At 46.0% G+C, this 23,209-nt stretch overlaps 1 protein-coding gene across 2 annotated transcripts; it reads left to right on the forward strand.

Moving 5' to 3' along the window:
• Window positions 1-1,858: 1,858 nt before the first annotated feature.
• Window positions 1,859-21,611, forward strand: ttyh3a (tweety family member 3a). 2 transcript variants are annotated; one of them, XM_079282333.1, is made up of 15 exons: window positions 1,859-2,262; window positions 2,654-2,824; window positions 5,304-5,473; window positions 7,164-7,275; window positions 7,417-7,637; window positions 7,998-8,093; window positions 8,904-8,976; window positions 10,442-10,517; window positions 13,167-13,222; window positions 13,841-13,933; window positions 14,613-14,705; window positions 15,326-15,462; window positions 16,759-16,932; window positions 17,305-17,380; window positions 19,569-21,611. In XM_079282333.1, the coding sequence occupies exons 2-15, from the start codon at window positions 2,699-2,701 to the stop codon at window positions 19,674-19,676; spliced, it is 1,611 nt and encodes a 536-aa protein (XP_079138459.1). In that variant the 5' UTR covers window positions 1,859-2,262; window positions 2,654-2,698; the 3' UTR covers window positions 19,677-21,611. The 2 variants fall into 2 exon arrangements, with proteins under 2 accessions (XP_079138459.1, XP_079138458.1); XM_079282332.1 differs by having other exon boundaries at window positions 1,859-2,139.
• Window positions 21,612-23,209: the final 1,598 nt, after the last annotated feature.

Below are 23,209 nucleotides of genomic sequence, written 5' to 3' on the forward strand. Positions count from 1 at the left end.
ACAAAACATACAACGTCTTATCAGAATCAAATAAGTATTAGCACGTTTCATAGTCCAGCCCCTTCAAGAGCCAATCAGTGGATCTAAAGAGTGTGTGGCTGGATGGACGGACACATAAGCTGTGTAAGTTATGATAGTAAAAGATAAGAATCAGAGAGTGATATTTAATTGTTTCTGGTCGGCGCTGCCTCTTTCTCATTACAGCTGGATAACACATGTTTTTATAGACTGTTGCTGTGTGACCCCCTCACCTGGCCTACAACCGTCTCGGAGATATCGGTCCTTTGGAGCAACCGCTGAAACACTTCAACCTGCACTCTCTCATCTGCCCTACAGCGGATGGCCTCATATACTTCCCTGTAACAGGCAGGAACTGAGCCTAAAAGACGAGCAACACCTAAAATAGCATCACAGCCTCCCAAGTGGGATAAATATTTGATCTGCAGCAAACCCCTATTAATGCCCCCTTTAACTTTAGAGTCTAACTTTACACCAGCGGTACTCAATACTGAGGTTATGGCCATCGTATCACCTTTTATAGGACAACTCCTTTCATTTCCCATCACATGACTTTGTCCCAAAACAGATTGTACCGTTTTGATAGTTTAAACGGTGTACAAAACAGACAAGCTTAGAGATTCATCCTTATCATAGCTTTACAGTGGAAAGCAGATCAAATAAAGATGTGAAATCTGAGTTATAACTCATATACTACTAAAGTACTGCAATGCCTTTTTCACATGGCAGGGGGGGGGGGGGGGGGAAGCATGAAAACTTCCATAAAGCCTTGTCTCCTCTGGCATTATCTTTAACAGGAAGACAGAAAACAGGCGAATTGATATAACGTCATCCACTCGTGGCGGGTTTTAAGATGGAGCAACGTCATTTTGAGATCTTTATGTACCCAAAAGTTCTCATCGGTTCGCTCCAGCAGGATTATCCACGTTTTTAAAAACGTCGAATACAAGAGTTTCGACTGCAACGCTAAATAACAACATCAACAACAACGTTGTCATTGAGGAAAGGATTTGGCAACAATGCGTTAAGAAGAGTGTAAGAAGTTCTCGTACCTTCATTGATCTCTCCTGCCATCGCGCACACTGTCATGTGAGCGCAAGAGCACCTCCATGTGATTTCCTGCAGAAAAGGAAAAACAAGTCATTTATTTCTTAAAGTTGTAGAGGGCGCTGGTTAAAGTCCAAGTGCGGAGTGGAGCAGTATAAACTAACACTCTAAACTGACGCACTGGCAGCTCATGCGCATGGCATTTCATACAGTAATCTAAATGTGTAAGACCTTTTAAGAGGTGGAGAAGCGCTGGTGCATGAGTTTGTGTCGAAGCAGCTCAATCAGCTGCTCTGTTCATGAAGGAATATTGTGTTATTGAGACCTGTTTGTTTCCTGGTTTCACTTTGGATCTTATATTTGAGATTCTTGAAACTCAGCCTAATAACTAACGTTGCCTTAACATGCTCCTTGTATGTTTCAGCTCCTTTATTTATATTGTCGAAAATACATTAATCACATCCCACGATCGGAGTATTTGCAATTATGAAGTGGCACAGCTATAACAATTTAGGATTTGAAATAAACCAGTTATGGTTTCTTATGTACATCGTTTTGGTTGAGATGAGGGATATATGCTTAAGCTGCTCTCAAATCTCAGAAATTGGCCAGTGTTGGTTGAATTCACGTCTATAAGTAGTTGTAATATTTCCGACGCTACTTGAATCGCTCACCAGCGCGACACTATGGCGCCTCTGGGCCTCTGGGTGGCGCTGTTGGGTCAGTTTTGTGCCGGTGAGGTGGGCTGTGTGCGGGCCGGGCCGGGTGAACTGCCAGCTGGGTGAATGTCGTGAACAGTCGCTGTGTTTGGCTCCAGTCTCTCTCTCTGCGTCCAGTAACTGGATGGAGGTTTCTCTTGTCTGATCGGTGGAAGTGGAATAAAACCGCAAGAGAGGAACCGAGGAAATACCAACGAAACAAAAACAGGATGTAAACAACCGCGGACCAGAATGACAAGTGGAACAAAAGAGACTTCTTCTTCTTGTGTTTCTCCTCCGAGTCTCAGCGGACTGAACTAACCGGGGCAGCTAAACCGGCTAACGTTAGCCGAGTTAACGCTAAGCTACATTACGGGTATAACTAACTCTATAAAAAAACCTCCTTATTTTTTAAACAAAAAAACTAAATGGATCACGTGCACTCGGGAGTTTACATCTAACATTAAAACAGGACCACAGTCCGCGATGCAACATTGACGTAAGTTGACGCGATAACGCTAAATAGCTTCGGGTTAACGTTAAAGCTAGCGTTATAGCTACTAGTTAATGTTAGCAAGCTAACTAGCTACCACATAAGCCAACTAAGTTAGCTACCACGTAACGTTACATCAGTGTTCGTGAAGTTAGCGAGCAGTTGTTGTTATTTCTAATTTATTTAATCTAATATGGCCAGTTTTTAACGTATGTATTCCTTAAAATCAACAATCAGACTTTTGTTTTGATTGGCCCAGTCCAAATAACACTTTGATGTTACTATCCTGACTAACTTCGTTCCTCGCACGAGATGAGCAGCGCTGCTCTTGTTCTGTGTTTCATCTCGGACACAGACGGACTCAGTGAAGTGGATTCTCCTCTCTGTGTGTTTACAGCTTCTAGCATCCTCTCTGAGCGGATCCCGGTGACGTTGGCTCGCCATGGCAGCAGTGGTGAGCTACTCTCCACCATGGTGGGTGAACGTTCTGCACAGACTTCCACATTTCAACCTCATGTTCGAGCAAACGAGCAGTGACTTCCGACCGGAGGACTGGACGTATCAACAGGTAAAACAAACCCTCAGCGATCCCCTTTGTCTTGCATCAAATTACCCATTCTACAGATGTTTACTACAGATGTTTACTTTAAGTGTTCAGTATAAGATGAATATATCCTCCACATTGTGGAACAGGACAATAAGACTTTCTGCAGGTTTGCAGCCTTATATTGAAGTTAGAATGTATCGGTGTTTCTCGGTGACAGATGACCTGTTTGCACCTGTTCCCCCTCTTCACCTTGTGATCCATGTCACCATCTGTGTGTAGCTGTTCTGTCCACGTCTTGACCTTTGACAGACAGACAACCAGCTGGCATCGTGTCATGTGATCCGAGCCACTTTAGTTGACCGAAACTGCCTAATTCTTGATATTTAGTCAAAATATAATTCTAACCTGTATTAGTTATACTATATAAGGGGCATGTGGACTCTGGAGTAGCTTTGCAGACAACCGTAACTCCTCAAGATGTGTGGATTAAAGAGGTCCATGGTAGCAGAGGTCCATAAGTAGACTGGAGAGGCTGGAGATCAGCTGAGACTGGGGGAGGGGGGCGAGCAGCAGGGCATGTGTTCACAAGTTTAACATTAAAGAGACTCTCTACATTTAGGTCAAGTGATGCTTTTATTGTCGTTTTTTAGGTGTTTACCATATTGGCATTGATGCAGATGTCGTTGGTTTCTGTTACGCCTCGGTTGGTGCGCAGGTTTTGCCTCTCAGAACTCACACCCACTAGCTTTCACCCACAGGATCCAGTGAAATGACTCTGCACATGTATCCTGTTTGAAAATGAGAAAAACTGAATCTCTGAAAGAAATCCTGCAAATCCTCCTAAGAAATTCTGTAGAAACTGTTGAGTCAACTGTTAACAACTAAGTTAATCTCCCGTCTCGTCGGATGGGAGGTTGTTTAATTCATCGTCGGCGTGAGAAAGAGTTAAATGTGCCAACATCATTTCTGTGGTGCTGTGGGTTGTTAAAAGGCTCTGACAGACTGCTTGTTGAGTGTGTGGTCTTCTAGCTTCAGAGACTACTTGGCAGACGTGGTCGGAAGACATAAGAGAGTGGTGCGTCCATTTCACAGCGCCGGTATGATTCACGAAAAGCAGAAGTGAATCATTGCTCCCGAGAAACAGGAAGACGAGTTCCAGACATGCATCGTCGTCGTCGGGGGGGGAGATGTGTTGAAGCTTGTGCAGACATTCGTGTTTGAAAATTAAAGTAATCTAAAGTGTCAAACGCCAAAAATCCTCGTTTCACTTTGACTAACTTGTGTAGGTGTCAGATGTTTGCTGTCAGGTTTCTTCAGTAGAGAGAATGATCTAGTTCAGACACAACGAGTATTTTAAGGAACGTATTGTTCACCTGAAGTGTCCCTGGAGTCCGTTTCCTGAAACAGGTCATTTTACGACATCATTGTGAACATTTGTTCGGCTCTCTAAAGTCTGATCGGAGCCTTTTTCCTGGTCGGATGCAGGAAGGAATCATTGGCTGGATAATGGCTGCAGCTGTTTGGCACTCAGTGTGTACGGATAGAAGTTCAATGGAACAACATGACGATTTAAAGAGGACGTTCAGCGGAAACATGAAGCATATTTTAATAACATGCAGGTGATACAGCTGTTGGAGCACATTATGTCACTCCCTTCACACCGTTATCTCAACAAGAACAAAGCATAAGAGGTCATCATTAACCACACTTATTATCACACGGTGATGACAGGCTGTCAGTGGTGCTCGCGTTGGGACGCCTTCATGAATAAGCAGCCCTGGGTGCCTTTGCACAGAGGATGTGGAGGCAATGCACCAAGAGTAGCAAGCAGCACGCTTCTGGTCTGACGACATGGAGGAAATCAAGTATCACAATATTTTAGTCCAAAATCCTCGATGTGGATATTACGCCGATGTAGTAGGGTTAGCTATAGATGCGTTTCATATCATGATGTCAATATCGTATCTATGTTTGGCCGTACTCCTGGATCGCTGTGGCACTCAGGGAGCTTTGTTTGGTTGAACTGTGCAGAGCAACATGTTCAATGGTATTTGTGTATGTGATCGTCCAGTCTGTCATTTATTCACAGTGTCACAGTCGACACTACACCGAGTCTCTCCACATATTATGTTGTCAAGACAGTGCTTTGAGCCCGCAATTGTTCCAAGACCGAGCTCATCCGCTGGCATGAAAGCGGGTCCACGGCCGCTGCATCGGGGCGTGTCGGTCGCTGTGAAAGATGAGACGTCTTACTATAGAGATGTTTTCACCTGATTACAGAGCATGCTCCACTCCACTCCACCCTCAGTTTAATTTAGGACATCTAATATATTTATTAAAGCTAAAAGTGTAATGTATTCTGCAGACGAGAAGGCAATGCATTTGGAGCTCTGTGCTCTTCTCCTCTGTGGGACACTGGAGGCCCATTATCCGCTCTGTTGTTGATGTGAAAGTGGTCTCAGCTGTGAAGTGTCCATAACCCCGTCCCTCTGTCCACCAGTCCATCCTGTTACTGGGAGGTGTGGCGCTGGCCTGTCTGGCCCTGGACCTCCTGTTCCTGCTCTTCTACTCCATTTGTCTGTGCTGCCGGCGCAGCAAAAACGAGGATCGGCCCAACGGCGACTGCTGCTGCACGGCGTGGTGCGTCATCATCGCAACGCTCGTCTGCAGGTGAGGATTCAGGCCGTGTTCTTCAGATCCCCGAGCACATTCAACCACAGGGCGGCGATTCCTTTAATCCTGAAACTGTATCTATATCTCTGGAGCGAATCATCTTTAAGATGCGTTCACCAGTTGTACCTTTGCTGCTCGCTGCTTTGCATTCACACACCTAGAGGCAGAGATGCAGGAAGAGGCAGGGCACCAGTCAACAACGGACCAATCACAGCTGAATATGTAAATCGCATGTGGATGATGTGGTCAGCAGTAAACACCATGGAAAGCTACAGATACATCCTGAAACAGCTCCTCTGTGTCATTCAGACACCAAACCATCTAACAGCAGAGGGTTGAAACGTTCTTCAGTCGCTCAATAAAAGAAAAATATTCTTTATAATTCAACACACAGAAGGAAGCCATGGTCAAATGAAATCACAGTTCTATGAGATAGATGAACTTAATTTCCCCCAAACTGAGCATCTACGGCCAGACGTGCACTCAGACTGACTTTTGCACAATTGCATTGATAAACAAGTATAAAGTTAATTGGAATTTTTAATAAACTGCTGAATACATATTAATTTGGGGTTGTAGGAGTCACAGTGGGGACTGTACAGAAATGACATTAGTCTGTGTGCACACTTAAAGCACAAATGACGACAGCAATACCATAAACGTTTTTTTATGTTTTGTAATATTTAGTTTTGAAGTCGATCGTGCTAGAACTGTTCCATCTGCACACGCTTCCTATCACTGAACTCTGCACTGGTTTCCTGTTTTGCTCCTCCGGTTGATGGGCGACTGGAGAACCACCCCGGCTGATTCAGAGCGGCACAAAGAGCTTCGGGGAGCCGACGAGTACAAGAACTGCATCACAATCACTGCATCTGTTTCAGTGTGTTTGAGTGAAAACAGGAAGAGATCCTTCATTTCTCTGTTTTGCTTTTGTTCTTTGAGGGAGTCCGTGCTTTGCGTCATTGCACAAAGCACTGCACCGACACAAACAACATTCTCAACAGGGGGTCGCTGTGACAACCGCTCCTGTTCACCTTTTCCACACTGCAGAGTGTGAGGGGAAGAGATTAGCAGCCCTCCAGGAAGCGGGGAAACCCATTGATTCACTGAGTGCTGTTGGCTTCCACTTGGTCCGACTTCAGCTTGGAGTGATTCGTTTATCATCACCATCATCATCACCATCACGCCTCTTGATAAAATCCACTCTGTTATAGGGGGGGTGGGGGGGGCACACAGGACGAGATATCGGCTCTTGCTTCACATTGCTTCTCAGGGATCAGAAAGAGAGTTTATTTTAAGCAGTATCACTGTGAGAAGTGTCTCCTCTCTCGTGTGCATCAGGACAGAGGATCACAAAGTGCACACGGATGAATTCTCAGAATATTTAAGTTATTTTGGTTGATGCACCTGTACGAACTGTTTCCCATGCAGTCGCCGGAACTGTTTTTCTGTCCACCTGAGGCCCGTCTGTCTGCTCGAACCGGAGCCGGTCTCCCGCTTCAGTACGGCCTTTGTCAGCCGTGGGGGGGGGTGTTTGGGGTCCATTCCTGAGTGTTTCTATGGTTCTGTATGGGCTCTTTCTGCTGCAGCTGAAAGGAGCCTGTTGACTGGCCTCTCTCCTCTCTGAGTCTCTTTTGGCTGATCCCAACCCCCCCGCCACCCCCCCTTCCCTTTTGTCTCCCCTCAGCGCTGGCATTGCTGTCGGTTTCTATGGGAACGGCGAGACCTGCGATGGAGTGAACCGGCTGACGTATTCGCTGCGCCACGCTAACCGCACAATCACTGGAGTGGAGACGCTGGTAAGACCCGAGAGCGCAAATTCCACCAACGTGTTTAATAATTCATCGCCCGTCTGCCATGAGCATCGCTGCCCCCCCCCCCCCCTCACCATTCTTCTTCCAACTCCACCGTGTCCTTGTTCGTCCCCGTGCTGGCTCTAGGTGTACGACAGCACATCCTCACTGAACCAGACGGTGGAAAACAATCTGCAGCAGCTCCAGGGCCAGTATGCGGAGCACGCCGACTACCTGTCCATCATCCAGAAGCTGCAGGGCCAGCTGGACGAGCTGGTCGGGCAGATGGTGGAGATCCCCTTCTGGGAAAGAGCCGACATCTCCCTGGAGGAGCTGGCCGTCACCATCGAGCTGTACGACTGGTACAGGTAAGGCCGTGGCAGAGCAGTCGTTCAAACAAAAGAGCCCCATAATGCAACACATTACATGCTCAGCTCCTGTCTGATGCTGCAGAGCAAGGCGGGGGAGCAGTGAGCCACGCAGACAACAACAGACCAAGATTCATGTGCTTCTTCTCTTTAAGAGACGAATTAGGAAGCAGATGCGACTAATGACTCCTGTTTGTGAGCACATTTGTCTCGTTAATTGTTTATTATTTAAGAGTTTTCTTTTATGAGCAGAGAGATGATTGTGCTTGCTCTAAAGATTGCGCTCTATATATATATTTTAGGAGATGGTGTGCTGTGCTGCTCGTGGCCATCTGCTGTTAACGACATGTGTCCTCACAGGTGGCTGGGCTACATAGGCCTGCTACTGTTCGACGTCCTCATCTGCCTCCTGGTGCTGTTTGGCCTCATACGCAACTCCAAGGCAACGCTCATAGGGTGAGTCTCGTCGCTTCACGTCGTTCTGCCCGACCAGATTATTTTAGCTGTTCACAGAATGAGTGGTAATTAATGTACGTGAAGCCATCAAGGCCACCTCGTCATTATCGTTTAGTCGGGATGAATTTATGCCCCATAAAGATGTCCGCCCAGTCACCATTCATCCCGCATCATGACCCTGAGATCCTCAGTATTTGGGGGATCGCTAATGACACTTAATGACTCACTTAAATCTGCAGCTTTGCCCTTAAATCTGTTTTATATTCAATAGAGCAGCTATAAAGAAGGCTATTTATAGGCACTAAAAATAATACTGTAAATGCTGTAAAGTCTGCCAAAGTAAGTGAGACCGCTCAGCCTTTCCCTTTTAATGGTAGATCAGGGCAGATTTAAGCAAATAGGTAATCAAATACATTGCAGACAGTACGTTAAATAAGTCATAAAAATGCTTAATTTAATATTTTATAATCTTCTACGTTAATTCAACAAGTAGTTTGTTTTTCCCCCATTTCACACTTTGCACATCATCTTTTTTTAAGCCGTATTTAAGCTTAATTAATAATAATTAATTAAAGTTCTACTTTCTCCTTTTGTTGTTTACCGCAGTTCAACCTAAACGTTCACGATGTCAACACAGTGTTTGTTTGTTTACTGACTGAAAGCTGGTCCAATGTGAAGCATGAGCGGTCTTGACACGTACTTCAGGACCACCGTAGTTAGCTTAAACATGTCTCCTGCTCCGCTGTACAGATGATCAGTAGTGCTGTGACACTGCAGGTTAACGGTACTTAACCCCCCCTCTCCCCCCAGGGTGTGCTTGTTTGGCGTAGTCGCTCTGGTGATCAGCTGGGCCTCCCTGGGGCTGGAGCTGGCCGTCTCAGCGGTAAGTGTCTCCACCGGAGCGTGATCCTATTTTTCGGGGCAGAGCTGCACATTTCATGACATATAATTGGGAAAGATGTTTTTTTTTTTGTGTGTGTGCTCAGCCGAGGACTGCAGAATGTGGCCTTAGAGGGACGTTTTATTGTTGGAATGCTGTGAAGCATTCCAACAATGCTAATACAGTATTACTACTACTGCTACTACTACTTATACTATAACTTTTGCTGTTGCTACTATTACTACTACTACTGCTACTACTGCTACTATCAATATTATTACTACCACTACTGCTATTACTACTACTACTACTATTACTTATACGACAACTGCTACTACTGCTACTGCTATTCATACTAAAAGTAGTAATACTACTACAGCTATTAGTACGACTGCTACTAGTACTACTACTACATCTTCTACTGCCATTACTATTACTACTACTACTACTACTGTGATATTAAATACTACGACCAATACTACAGCTATTACTATGACTACTGATACTACGTCTTCTAATTACTAATACTTCTACTACTAATAATACTTAGACTACAACTACAACTTCTACAACTACTACTACAAATGTCACTCCTACTACTACTAGTACCAGTACTTATTCTAATGCTACTAATACTTCTACGAATAATACTTCTACTACAACTTATACTACTACAAATATCACCACTGATGAATTTTTTTAAGCCACAGAAACTGTTCAAATATCAAAATGTTCAGCTCTTTCAGGAGAGGTGTGATATGACTTTTCATATTTGTCATCTTTCAACTTTTTGAATTAAGCTTTTTGCAATTTTCTTTTAATTGGATATCTATTTTCAGCAATGTTTTTGAGATTCATTTCAGCTTTCAGCATTCCAACGCATTTTCAGCAGGAAATGCATTTTCTAGTTTCACTTAATCTGGAGAGGTGAAGAGTGGAGAGGTTGATGAAATGTGGCGAATAGAAACACCTGTATGATGTAATGCAGGGCTATGCAGTAACCTCCCCTCCAGACATGCTCAACATGTAAACATCATCGGATGTTTTTTTCCACACATCAAAGTTCTTCTCCCTCATTGAAAAACCCCAAAATCTATGAATATGTAAATATCGTTAATTTCAAATATTTCTCTCTTACTTCTCTGAAAAGCCCGTTCTCGTGTTGTGAGCGCCGGAGGTTTCATGTTTCCTCACCCACACCACATTTACGTTGAACAACTACAGAGTTGTCGTATTTGGTTCCGTCACGATTACAAGGTTTCATATTGTTCTCGTCAAGCAGAATGTGATTAGCATACTATTGCAGCCGTTGTTCACAGAAGACCAGAGCAGCTCATTTGGCTGCTGTATGGAGGACGAAAACAACTTTATTGATGCTTGGTCCTCAGCTGGTAAAGGACTCGGCCTGTCACGTCGTTCAATCCCTCCCTCGTCCAACATGACAGTGTTGTCTTGCTTGTTTTTCTAGACCTCCAGTGACTTCTGTGCGTCTCCTGACACGTACGTGACCAAAGTGGCAGACCAGTATGGCGTCATCAATCAAGGTATGAATAACACACGAGTTTCACTCGTCGGCTGCTGCGGTGGCGTAATGAGATCTCTTTGACATGGTGAATATTAGCCGTCTCACGCTGAAGAGGACGCTCTAGCCGGAGTTAGTCCCCTCCCCCTTCCTGCTCTCAATGCTCTGATTATGGTGCAGCAGTGAGGCAGCATTGTTCTGAAGGGCCGGGGCTCCGTGTTGTCCACGGCACATAAAAAGTCTCCAGAAATGACTGGCACATCTGCGGCGGGGTCAGGAGGGCAATGAGCTGCCTTTTATACGCAGTACAGAAGCCTCTAACACGTCTCCGCTTAGTCATTACCCAATCTGCCCCGTGATGGGGGCAGAAATGATGAGCGCCTCGGTTGTGTATGAGGGAGATAAGAGCAGCGGAGAAGACTATCAAAGACACGACATGTTTGCTACATCCCTCCCTCCAAAGACTTCCTGCTTCACAATGTCTCTTTCTCCTGCTCTCCTCTCTAGAATATGCCGATCGCTTAATGCACGAACGGAGCGTTTTGGTTCATCAGGCCAGAAAAGCAGAGCATCAGCTGTAAACTTCCTCTTTGCACTAAACCGTATTCTGAAGCTGTGTGTGGCTCCAGGGCTGAGTTGTGCAGAATGGGGGCTTTTCTCTTCTATATTTAACCCTGTAACACATTCAGCCGTTGAAAGAAATCTTTTTTATATTTAGAATTATGTTTGATTCTGTTCTGGAAATATTGCACACAAAGAAAAGCACATGATTACAAACTCTAAGATGTCATTTGTCTTTACATTGCTTTAGAAACATCTTGCTCAGTCCTTTACAGCTCTGAAAGAACAGCAGACAAATCTCCAGATAGCAATAAGTGTCTTATTATATCGGCAGATTTGTTGCTTCATAACTGGTTCTAGAACATGCATCATTCCAACGACCCTCATTGTTATGTTTCATTCCTCTGCTCTCTCCTCGTTGCACAATTGTGTCGGACACGTTCCGTTTCTCCGTCCACGCAGAGAGGGAGACGTGACCTGTAGCAGCCAGTCTGAAACACTGGATAGCAGCAGTGACTGCATCTCAATCCAACTCTATTTCAGTATTTATTCAGTCTAAGTTCTAAAACATTTGCGTGAGAACAAAATATCCTATTTCGACTCCCTCTCCCTGCCACGAGGTTTAACCTGGTGGGATAAAGTGTCCAATAAACAAGCTAATGTGACCGTAGCCTCAAGCTCACCGATGATCAATCCGATTGTAAAGAGAGAATCATGTAGAATTGCCTCGTTAAACGTACATTTGTTTGATCATTATGAGCCATAATTGAGTCTTCTTTCAGCTCCCTGTGTACCGGCTGAGAGATCCCTTCTGTACGTGAACACAGTCGACTCTTAAGCGATACAAGAACTTCAGTAGCTCCGTCTGTTCTGAAGAAACCTGCTCCTCCTGATATCTCTGTGTGTGGGTGCATGCGTGGCCCGATCTGTACTTCTCTGTACCGGAAGTCCGCTCGGCTGCGTGGGAAAGCAGCTCCCGACGTCACTCTCGCCATGAGCCGGGTCGGCGGCGGTGTTCTCGCAGCTTGTATTTGTGGACGCTTTGCTGTTTGCCTTTGAGTCACTCGGCGAGGATTCCTCATCCGATCCTACTCACTGCTGTGGGTTAGCAGCCCGAGTGGGCTGGAACAGCATGTGAAGAGTCCAAAACCTCAATTATAGCTTGTTTTGCTTCCTGGTGTTCTGTGAACCGAATACAGGTTTGGTCATGTTGCAGTTTTAACAATAAGCCCAGAGAGGATTAAACCGCTCTGGAGGGATGTGTAGCTGGAGCCTGTGTGCAGTAAGAAGGGTTTTTACCTTTTGTGTTCTTGTTGCTGCTGCATCATGGGAAATACACTCTGGTGTATACTGTTAAGCACCTGTGAACTTTGTTCTTTTGGAGCATTTCGCTGCAGAGCTCAGGATTAGTTCAGCGGGAGCACAGTTACAGAAGCAGTCGAGCTCTAATGAGGCGAGCGGGGAACACGACGAGGCAGAGCTGGAGAACAAAATACGATGTGAGCGGACTGTCGGCCTCTTTCACCGAGCAACACGGTGGCGGAGGAAGCAGTGACCCGAGGAAGAGGAGGCACAATGCATCGGGAAATACCAGACGCAGAAATCAACTCGGTTTCCATTAGTGAGATGGGGATGAGCAGCTCTGATTCAATATAATAAAATGCAGTATTTAACGCCATTAGTGCACCGTGCTCATTCGAAACAAATATTGTGTTCAAATATCTGACACGCCTCCATGTCAGTTCTTCTTGTTGGTCAAATAGTGTGAGGCTGCAGCTGAAGATTGTTTTCATTGTCGATTCATCTGCCAGTTTATTTCTCTGGTCAACGATTATTTGTTTGATCGATAAAATGACGGACTATCTCACAACTAACAACAACTATCACAACCAACTAATGGGCTGTTCATAAATGACCTTAAACCTTGTTCGGCTTGGGTTTTTTATTCCTTGTTGCTTATCAGCCAACATATCCATAGACACTAATATATCTGTAATCAGCTAATACCAGCTGATTGATCTGGTCAGACTGTTGATGGATGAAGATCATTCTTTTCTACACGTGAGCTTATGCGACTCTGCTCACTTTGTTCTGTCCTTGTTATCCACAGACATCCTGCAGCACTACCTCAGTTGCAGTTTGGAAGGAACGAACCCCTTCCAGCAGGTTTGTTGTTTATTGTTGACTCTGGAATGAATCGCGCGGTTCAACAATCGGGTCAGAAACGGGCTGAAATGTGCAGTGTGATGATAAGACTCAAATCTCAGCATCAACAACAGTCTGTGTATGATGCATATGAAGCTGTAATTGGTGAGAAGTGGGCACAATGAGTCACTGCCTCTGTTTTTCCATGTAGTAGTACAATACGACCCATCCTGCCAGGAAGAGTGATGCAGTGTGTGTGTGTGCGTGTGCGTGCGTGTGCGCGTGTGCGGATAGGATGCGCTTACATAAGAAAATGTGTGTTAGAAGCCAGAGAAGGAGAATGGCACTCTCCACTGTGCATCTTTAGTTTGCTTTAATGGCCTTCCTTCAGCACACCACATGAATAAATCACAGCTTGTGAGTGCTGCTGAAGTCCAGCCGTCTATTGTTCGTACGCCGGTAAAGAAATGGAAGCTATAGATGCGATATAGAAGCCTTTCAGCTCACTTCTATGAGCTGTCGGCAAGCTTTCACTCGACGTCCACGTGACTACAAAGGGAGCCAACCGAAGGCCCTTAATGAGTGAAATAATGGGAATACTTTTGCGATGCCGGCTACAGTCTTCATACTTGATTTCAGAAACTCTCCGGGAGCCACAAAGCGCTGGTGGAGATGCAGGACGACGTGTCTGAACTCCTGCGCTCTGCCACCAGAGAGTACAAACAGACTCAGGTATGTTTCTGGCCCCGTCACTACACTCTTTACCAGACATGCCACATTCACAGGGTACAGCCCCCCCCCCCCCCCCATCCCCCCACCTCCACATAAAGGTGCTGACGGCCCACCTGGGACCCGCTTTATGTCCATTTAGCCGCTTTAGGCTTTCACCGGCCCTCGTCAATACAACACTGCCGTATTGTCCCAGCGCCGGCCCTTACGCTGCGTTGACAGAGGCACAAGCGAGGGCTGACATCGGGAATAGAGAGGGGCATATTTCCAAATGTGCCGAGGTTGTGGAAATGTTTCTATCTGGCCATCAGACGGGTTTTCCGCTGGAGGAAGAGTCTATTCAGATGTATCACACAGTCAAATCTGCTTGTTCAGCTGGAGCTGCTGTGTTCTGTTGATGAGAGACGCTGATAACGAATTTGATTTACTCGTCACCTGCTTCCTTCTTTTTTTGCAAATGTTTGCGTCGTCTATTCTTGAATTATTTTTTACCATTGACAGGCAGGAAACGACCACTTAGTGACATTTTTATAATGCAGATAATGAGAATTACACTAGTTCCAAAGCTCTTTTTGGGGGGGGGGGGGTTCTGGCATCCAAGCATGCCCAGGTGCCAAAGTTGGACTTCAAGTTAAGCCTGTTTAAATCGTGCTAATTGTGTGTTTGTTGTTTTTAATTCCAGGGAAGTTTAGAAGAGATCCAGGGGATCCTGAACACCACAGAGATCAGTCTCCATCAGCTCACTGCCCTGGTGGACTGTCGCAGCCTGCACATGGTGAGCAGGGAGGAGGAAGACTTACACACCGCTCTCACAGAGTCGCTCCACGTCGGATGATAAACTGCTGATTGATCAGCTGCGACGGCTTCGTGGTGCAGCTCGGTTGTGCAAAAGCAACCTTTCTTTTCACGCGACTACACCTGTCGCCACCAATAACGTTTGCCGTGTCCCGTGTGCGAGTCCTTGTCCAGTTGATGCTGGCTTTGTGCCGCTTCTGAAGCGGGCTGAACAAGTGCTTCCTGCTCCGCCGTCTCTCCTGAACCCCCCCCCCCCCCCCCCTCGACCGAGCTTATTACTTGATGAAAATCGTGCCGTGCACACAGAATGGAGCTTCTCCATTGTGATACTGTTGGGTGTAGTGCTTCTTCTCAAACTGGGACAAATGCCTTGCCTTCCTTCTAGTTTGCCAACCATGAGCTCATTAGTGTGACCGAGTTTAAAGGAGAAATCACAGCAGATGCATTTAAGATTCTTAGAAAACTCCAGCCCTTTTTTACTACTTCTGCATTTTAGTTTTGTTTCTTTCCTTCTCGTGTTTCTCTAATGTCCTGCTGTTTTTAATGACCCAGACCTGCTGCCACGTGCCATAATAACCCAGGTGTCTCTCCTTGCTGCAGGACTTTGTCCAGGGCATGACGGGGCTGTGTTACGATGGACTCGAGGGCCTCATCTACCTCGTGCTCTTCTCCTTCATCACGGCTCTCATGTTCAGCTCCATTGTTTGCAGCGTGCCTCACACCTGGCACAGCAAGAGGTGAGACGTCCACTGGCCACGCACTCGCCCTTCAAGTCCCCGCCGCTGCAAAAAAAAGGCTTTTAAGCCGAGTTTGTGTGCGGGACTGCGTATACAGTGAGAAATAATTTAAGAACATAAGCCTATCAATAAACGATGCTTTCATGGCATTCCTCCTATTCCTCTTCAGCAGTCGCGCGGCATGAAAATGACGCAAGCGAAGTAATTTGGGATAAATAAGGCTGTTTTTATCACCGGGACTCGTCCAGAAGGCTCCAGCTGCTTCCTCAAATACATCGCTTCCCGTCGTCCACCCCCCCCCCCCCCTAATTGTGCCGAGTTGGCCTAAATCTATCGTAACCACGGTGGCCCGGTGGCTCTTTCTGCAGCAGATGGGTTGAAGTCATCCTGATTGTCTTCTTCCCGTCAGCAGCAGATAAGGAAAGTGGTCTCCCAGACGCAGCCGTCGGCTCGGCTGCGCCGTGTAATTAACTGATCTCTGCTGACGATTGGGGGCCACGTTCATCAGTTTGACCTCAGCTGGTGCTTCCTGTTATAAAACACAGGCTGACACGCCACCAGTGTCTTGTCTCAGTGGTCCTAAGCTTGTTCAGTGTTACTGTTTAATTCATTGGACCCTTCTGGAATTATATGAAGACTAATAATTATTATGCTGCGTTAGTTTACCGAGTGTACCTAGTATTAATATTATTATTAATTAGTTAGTAAGACGCCGCTTTCTCTGATATGCACACTGAGGTAAATATGTTTTGTACATCCATTGCACTGAATGAATCTCTGTGGATGGATTATCTCTGCTTGAAGAAGCCTGAGGGGTGACCACTAGAGGGAGACCGGCGCCATGTTGCTCTGTTTTGACCATGTTGAGTGCGTTGCTGTTGTATCTCACATATTGGGCCTCCTTGTTTGAAAAGAATCCAGTGGACTCACGTTCTCTCTGCGTGAGAAAGCTCCTGCTTTCTGTGTGACAACGTGAACCGATGCATTTATTGTCCTGACGCTAAATTAGGGCTTTTCATTTTCCTGCAAAAAAACCCCCCTGATCCAATCACACGAGGCTATTTTTACCGCCTTTGTTCAGTCCCATTATTAAGGTCAGCGGGAAAGACTGCGTCGTCTTTGCTTCACGCAGCAGAGGATTCATCTGGTCCCCCCCCCCCCCCCCAGGCAGCGCTGAGCGTGAATGAAAGCGGGGCCCACGTGGCTTCTTCCTGCTCCTTTGTTGTCACTCAGACGGGACAGGGGGTCCCTCTGCTGGTGGTGGTTTTCACTGCAGCGCTGTGTGATGTTTTGCAGGAACGAGGAGGACAGCGAGGACGAGTCCCTGAGCCACGGGGGGAGGCAGAACCATGACAACCTGTACCGGGTCCACATGCCCAGCCTGTACAGCTGCGGCAGCAGCTACAGCAGCGAGACCTCCATCCCCGCCGCCGCCCACACCGTCAGCAACGCACCCGTCACCGAGTACATGTAAGTCACCGCTTCATGTGAAAGGCAGAAGGCCCGGTGTGAAGGTGGTGTGGCTGATATTAGATACTCGATGTACTCATGAGCCAGTTTGTCCCCAGAGAGGAGCTCAGCCCTCCGATAGAAAGCCATGCAGTGGGCAGCAGATGCAGCTGTTGCTCTCCAGCTGTGGAGCCTCATGAGTCGAGCTCATGTGTTGGGGGAGGGGATCCGTTCTCTGTGCTCTGTGTTTTTAGGGCTTCGGTATGCTGAAAGCTGACGTGGAGAGTTCCTTGTGTGCGGTGTATAGTTTCATAATCTCTAGAGCGCTGTGTCGGGGTTTATGCACCGCTCGGCTTGTTGTGTTTGATCTCAATGTGTGTTTGATTTCAACAGGGCTCAGAACGCCAACTTTCAGAACTCTCGCTGTGAGAACACGCCTCTGATAGGACGAGAGTCTCCGCCGCCCTCGGTAAGTGTGTAGCGAAAACACAAAACACACACGAGAGCTGTAGGAACACGTCTGGTCTCTGGTAAGGGAGTGACCACCCGCCCCTTATTCTACCAATGATCCAGGAACTAACATCAGGACTAAACTAGGAACTTTGCACGTTCCTGTTTGCGTTTCCAACACATCTGAAGAACCGTGACGGTTAGGCAAATTAGACCAGTAAAGAATTTAAAAATCAATGGTGGTGTTTGAAACGCAGTGATCACAAAGAGTCGTCCTTCTGTGTTTGATGCTCATTTCAAACCATCAGCTCGTGTTTTTTTTAATCGCTCACTTTCTTTCCTCATCGTCGCTTCCTTTCTCTCGTTCACACACACACACACACTCACTCTCTCACTCTCTCACACACACACACAAACTTTGTTTTTAAGTTCAATGAATATCAAGAGATGTATTAATACCAGTAAGACGCAGTACTTCCTTGTTTTGTGAACACAAGTTGAAGGTGTCTGTTTGACCAATCAGCGGCAGTCAGCCCTAATATTGCCTGAACCATCGCAACGTACTGCTCCTCCATCCTGCTCCTCCATCCTGCTCAACACCGTCACAGACACACAGCGAGGCTCGTCCAGCTCTGTACTCCACCCTTTTTCATGGATAGGGAGGCTGAACGAAAATGAAGCAGGCTTGAGTTTGTATTTGAAGAGCTCGGTTACATTCTTACAGTTTATGTTTACGGCCTTGATACGTACGTATGGTGCAACGTGACTGAAACGTCATCTTAATAAAGTAAGTGAAGGACAGAAAGCCGGATTCTTTGTTTCCCTCCAAGTCACCAGTTTGTGATCCTCTGCAAGACTTTATGGTGAAAGAACCTCTTTATAGTTGTGACTTGTTCAAAGTTACTAAGTTTAAACATGTGTGAGGACCAAACCTCAATCGCCCCCCCCCCCCAGTGGCCATGTGTCAGCCTGGAACTAGAGCTGCTTTGTGTATCTTCTCCATACTCTCTTCTTGTCGTTTTTTTTTTTTTTTTTTTTTCTTTTCTTCCTGCGTATCCATCCAGTTGTATTTGACTGCCGCGGACAGTAACAGCGGTCACAGCTGGCAGTTAAAGCCGTCGGAGAGTTCAAGATCGTTTTGGTAACCTCGTCTGCTAACAGGTACTAAACATGCTCCTCCACCTGCTGGCCTGCTCCTCCTCTGTGCCTCCTCCACCTGCTGGCCTGCTCCTCCTCTGTGCCTCCTCCACCTGCTGGCCTGCTCCTCCTCTGTGCCTCCTCCCACACTCCCAGCTCCACTCACCCTCTATTCAGGTCCCTCCCCCTCCCTCCCCCGTGTCCTGACTCTTGCTAAGTGTCCCACCTGGTGTCACACCTGACGTTTTGTTTCCTGTGGCCCTGGGCTGCATGTTTTTGGAGACCACCTTAGTCTGTGGGAAATAAAAACACAGACATGTTATCGGCGGAACAGAAATGAATGATGATGAAACAAGCTTTAATTACAGCTCTACATGTTTTTCTTTGCCATGCGAGGTGAGTCTTGAGCCCATGTTGGTGCACATCCTCAGCAGGCTGTCCAAGAGGCTCTGAAGCCCGATCGCAGCATAAGAAAAATACATTACAACTAAAAAAAGCAACAAAGTCAACTTTGTGTTTCCACCTGAGTTTGAAATGCAGCCTTTTCGTGCTTGTATCGCCTGTATTTAAAAAAACAAAAAAAATGCATGGGTGCATCCTAAATGTTTATGAATGTGCACGAAGGTCAAAAGCAAAAAGTGAAATTATTGAAAGTAGAGAAATGTTCTGTATTCACACAACTCCTCGTACTCTGATGTGGTCGTCCTCTGTAGCCGTCGCTGTGATGTTCTCTCTGTATACGAGTCACTTCACTTCCCTTTAGAGTCCAGCAGTGTGGAAGGTCATCTGTGTCTGTGGAGAAGTCATATCAGTGCATCGGTGTTCCTCCACTGCTGCTTTGTGATGTTTTATTTACCTGAAAGGTTTCTTCTCACTCAGCAAAGCACTGAGGCTCTGAGTCTGTTTGGAGCAGATCCATTATATTTCAGGGTTTAGAACCTACATGGTTTTAAGGAGTGATTTTATCCTTTTTTTGTCCTACTTGTAAGTCATTCTTTTAGCCATAAAGAGTGAAAGCATTAGTCATGTTTGGTTCTGTGTGTCATTTTCTCGTCTTTGTTTGAACGCAGTACACCTCCAGCATGCGGGCCAAGTATCTGGCCACCGGCCGACCAGAGCCCACCAGCCCTCCTCCAGCTCACCCGGCCCCGCTGGACTCCTCCCGCCTGCAGCACTGACGTCTCTGCAGCCTCTCACCCAGTCAGTCTTCTTCTGTCTCACACCTCTCTCGGTCACTCCGCCACCGTCTCACGTGACTTCAAACGGAAAAACCAAAATGTGCGTTTTTGTTTTCTTGCTGTTCAGTTGAAGCAGAACTCGATGACTCTCGCGCGTCATAGTGCTCATACTTTCCCCACAATCCTTGGCTGATGTTTACTGTTGCGGGACTCGATGAATTCATCTGCAGCTCTGATGTGACGGAGCCTGAACTGACTCTTACACTCCAACTTGTTGTTCTTTACACGTGAACGCACCGCGACACATCTAACACGGCATTGCAGTGGACTCTGGAAGTGCTCGTAGACTAACACCGACTACTACTGGTTGTTGATTTTGTTCTGTACTGTACTGCACGCTGTCCTTGCTGTGGGAGGGGAAAGCCTCGCACATGACAGTGGGAGGAATCCACTGTTGTCCCACCTGACGTGTGGACGTTGTTTCTCACTCAGCGTAGATTAGACTCCTTTTAAAATGCAGCTCTGTGTTTGAATCTCTCTCCAGTTAAAGTTACCGTACTGTATATTACACACACACACACACACACGGGCTTGTTTTTGTGTTAAATCTGACGTGTGGGACCAATTTTCCTGCAGCACGTCTTGCAGGCATGAAAGTTTTTTTCACATATACATCGATGAGCCACTATTCTACAGTAAAAGACTAACTTGTGAAGCTGTGAACTGTACTGTGGCACATGCTCCCAGAGGACAAAGAAGAGCTGCATGATGGAAATGCAGCTGTTTGGCAAGAAGAGTCTCAGCAGGATGACGACGGTCAACCAAGACGAGAGGTTTTTATACTACTGGAAGAACTTTTTATTATTTTTACAGCCCTTTGTAGACGACGGTGACGCAGAGACAGAGTTGCGCGTGACGTCTTCTGCAACATTACTCCAGACTTTTTAAGGATATGTTGCCTCTTCACCAGACTTCTTGTTGTTCTCTCCATGTTCCTGTTGGGTTGTAAAGCCTCGTCTCCCTGAACAGAACTGGGAATTGTCCCCTCCACACACACACACACACACACACACACACACACACACACTTGATCTTTGCCACCAACTGCAGCAGCTTAGAGTCAGAACCTCGTCTCACAAGAATCTTAATGCAGGTTTATGCGACAGTTTGCATATGGAGAGATAATCTCAATGCATTGGCAATGCAGCGTCTCACAAATGTGTTTTAGCATTTCTCACTACGTAGATGAGAGCGGATGCTGTGAAGGGATTGAACTCTGCTCTCTACAATCTGGAAACCTGCTGACTTCCTGTTGAAACGTGATGCGAGATGTTGGTACTCCTGCTTGCTTCTCTTCGATGTGCATGGTGACCAGTACAAGAGGTGATCCTGTGCCAACGAGTGCAGCACAACTCTTCTACTCTCTGAATATCTTCTTAAATGTCTTAACTTGAGGCCACTTTGTAAAGTTGACCGCTCCTGGTTGCTTGTGTAATCAAATGAGACTTTTTTTCCCAAATCATTTATGCTCTTTAAACATTACACCGACGCAGTCTTTGTGTTTTTGGGTAGTGGTCATATTCTCTTTGTTGTTTGTACAGATTATAAACATTTACAAATGAAGGAGAAAATTATTTCAATTTCTTCAAAAAGTTATTCCACATTTTTAAATATATTTTTTATTTGATTTGCTTTTAGTTGTATTATTTGCTTTTAGACTCTCTAGCGAGCACAGTGTGTTGCTTCATTAATGTGAAGACGGTAAATAGATTTGAATTTGTCTTTGAGTTTTTTTCTGGAAGAAAAATCACTAGATGTACTTTTGTTTTTTTTATTTTATACATCCTTTTTATTGCAATCTCTGAAATGTGTTCATGTAAAACCTGTGGTTATATTGAGCTTGAATGCTGTGTTTTAAAATTAAACAACCTTTTAACTGTAGAGACCTGCTCGGTGCATCATTGGATGTAAAAGCTGAAGCAGACACCAGGGGGCAGCACTGCTCTGATCTCACTACGATAGAACACAGAAGATGCGTCTCTTTAAGAGGGAAATAATATTAAATATCAAATGTTAACAGCCAGGGATTCAATACAATTATACACTTGAAAGATGTTTTCACTCATACCAACAAATAGTGACTTGTTTGTATTAGAATTATACAGTTAATGCTTCCCGGAGGATTTTATTGTTGCATTTAGTGTGTTTTTAATCAGGAAGTTTCTTAAATTACATTTTCTATTTGACAAGAGAGGCCTGAACGAAGTGGCTCAGACCCTCTGAGACACTGAAGATGATCTGGGGTCTGTAAGACGAAGCAAATGGAACTTATTCTGGCTCACGGGTGAGCCTGGATAAGCACGCAGATCCACTTACTACTGACATCAGAACCATGAGTGAGATGAAGGGGTGACGGCTGCGTGAACATTTGGTTAAAGCGACAGCAAGAAGTGATTCAACGAGGCTAAATACAAACACGATGGACAGATACACAGAACTGTGTGTGTGTGTGTGTGTGTGTGTGTGTGTGTGTGTGTGTGTGTGTGGTTTCTGCAGTGCAGCGACGGACCGCAAGCTGCATGCAGATCAGTCTGAGGAGCAGAAAGGCCGTCCTGTGTTCATGACCTCTCTGGCCCGACAGCAGGCGGGAGGTCAGCGTCAGCTCCACCAGTCTGGTTTATTCTGCTTCCTTCATCCCGCCAGCCAGCTGCTGCCGCTCCAAACTCTGACGTCTCGTGTCTGAAGTCTGGATTATAGAGAGACGGAGGAAGTGGACCTTCTTCCTCTTAAACTGAATTTATCTTCTGGATCTCAACATATTTGGAGCACTTTAATTATTTGCTCTACAAATCTTTCATTATTCATGCAAAATGTAACTACAAAATGATTAAAGCGCAGCCATTTCTCTGCAGTAACTACAATACTTTCCTCTAATCTTTCAAGGTATTTCCTGTCTGAAAAGATGAATATCGAGATTACATCATCTCCTGGGTTCCCTGCTGTTTATTGTGGGGGCCGAGCTAAACAAAGCAGTAAACAAACAAAGCGTGATAGAGGGGGGGGGGGGGGGGTGGGGTTTACACAGACACCCAGAGATGCAAATGAACAATTCACACGGTCTCACTGTCGAGGAATTGAATTACCCGGCTTGTTGCTGGACTGGAGGAATGCATTACTAATGCTTTGAGGTGAGGAGCTGAATGGAGAGGGAGGGAGGCGGAGGTGCCCCCCCCCCCCCCCCCCCCCCCCCCTCAGACACTTCCTGAGTCTGGCTGGGCTCTCTGCCAGGTGGTCGGACCACGGCTCTCCTTCTCCTCGATGCCAGGCAGCTGCAGGACGGCCAGGAGACACTCCAGAGATTTAAAGCCAGACTTCCATTTAAAAAAAGCTCCCGTTTAAGCCGCCGGAAACACGAAAAACGAATTATGTATCTGAGCATAAACCTGTGGGTTTGTACGCAAATACAACTACATTTTCCAAAGCAGCATCCCATCAATATTTCGATGCATTTCCCTCCTTTCTGACTTCTAGAT

This window comes from Melanostigma gelatinosum (assembly GCF_949748355.1).
Source record: "Melanostigma gelatinosum genome assembly, chromosome: 13".
NCBI lineage: Eukaryota > Metazoa > Chordata > Actinopteri > Perciformes > Zoarcidae > Melanostigma > Melanostigma gelatinosum.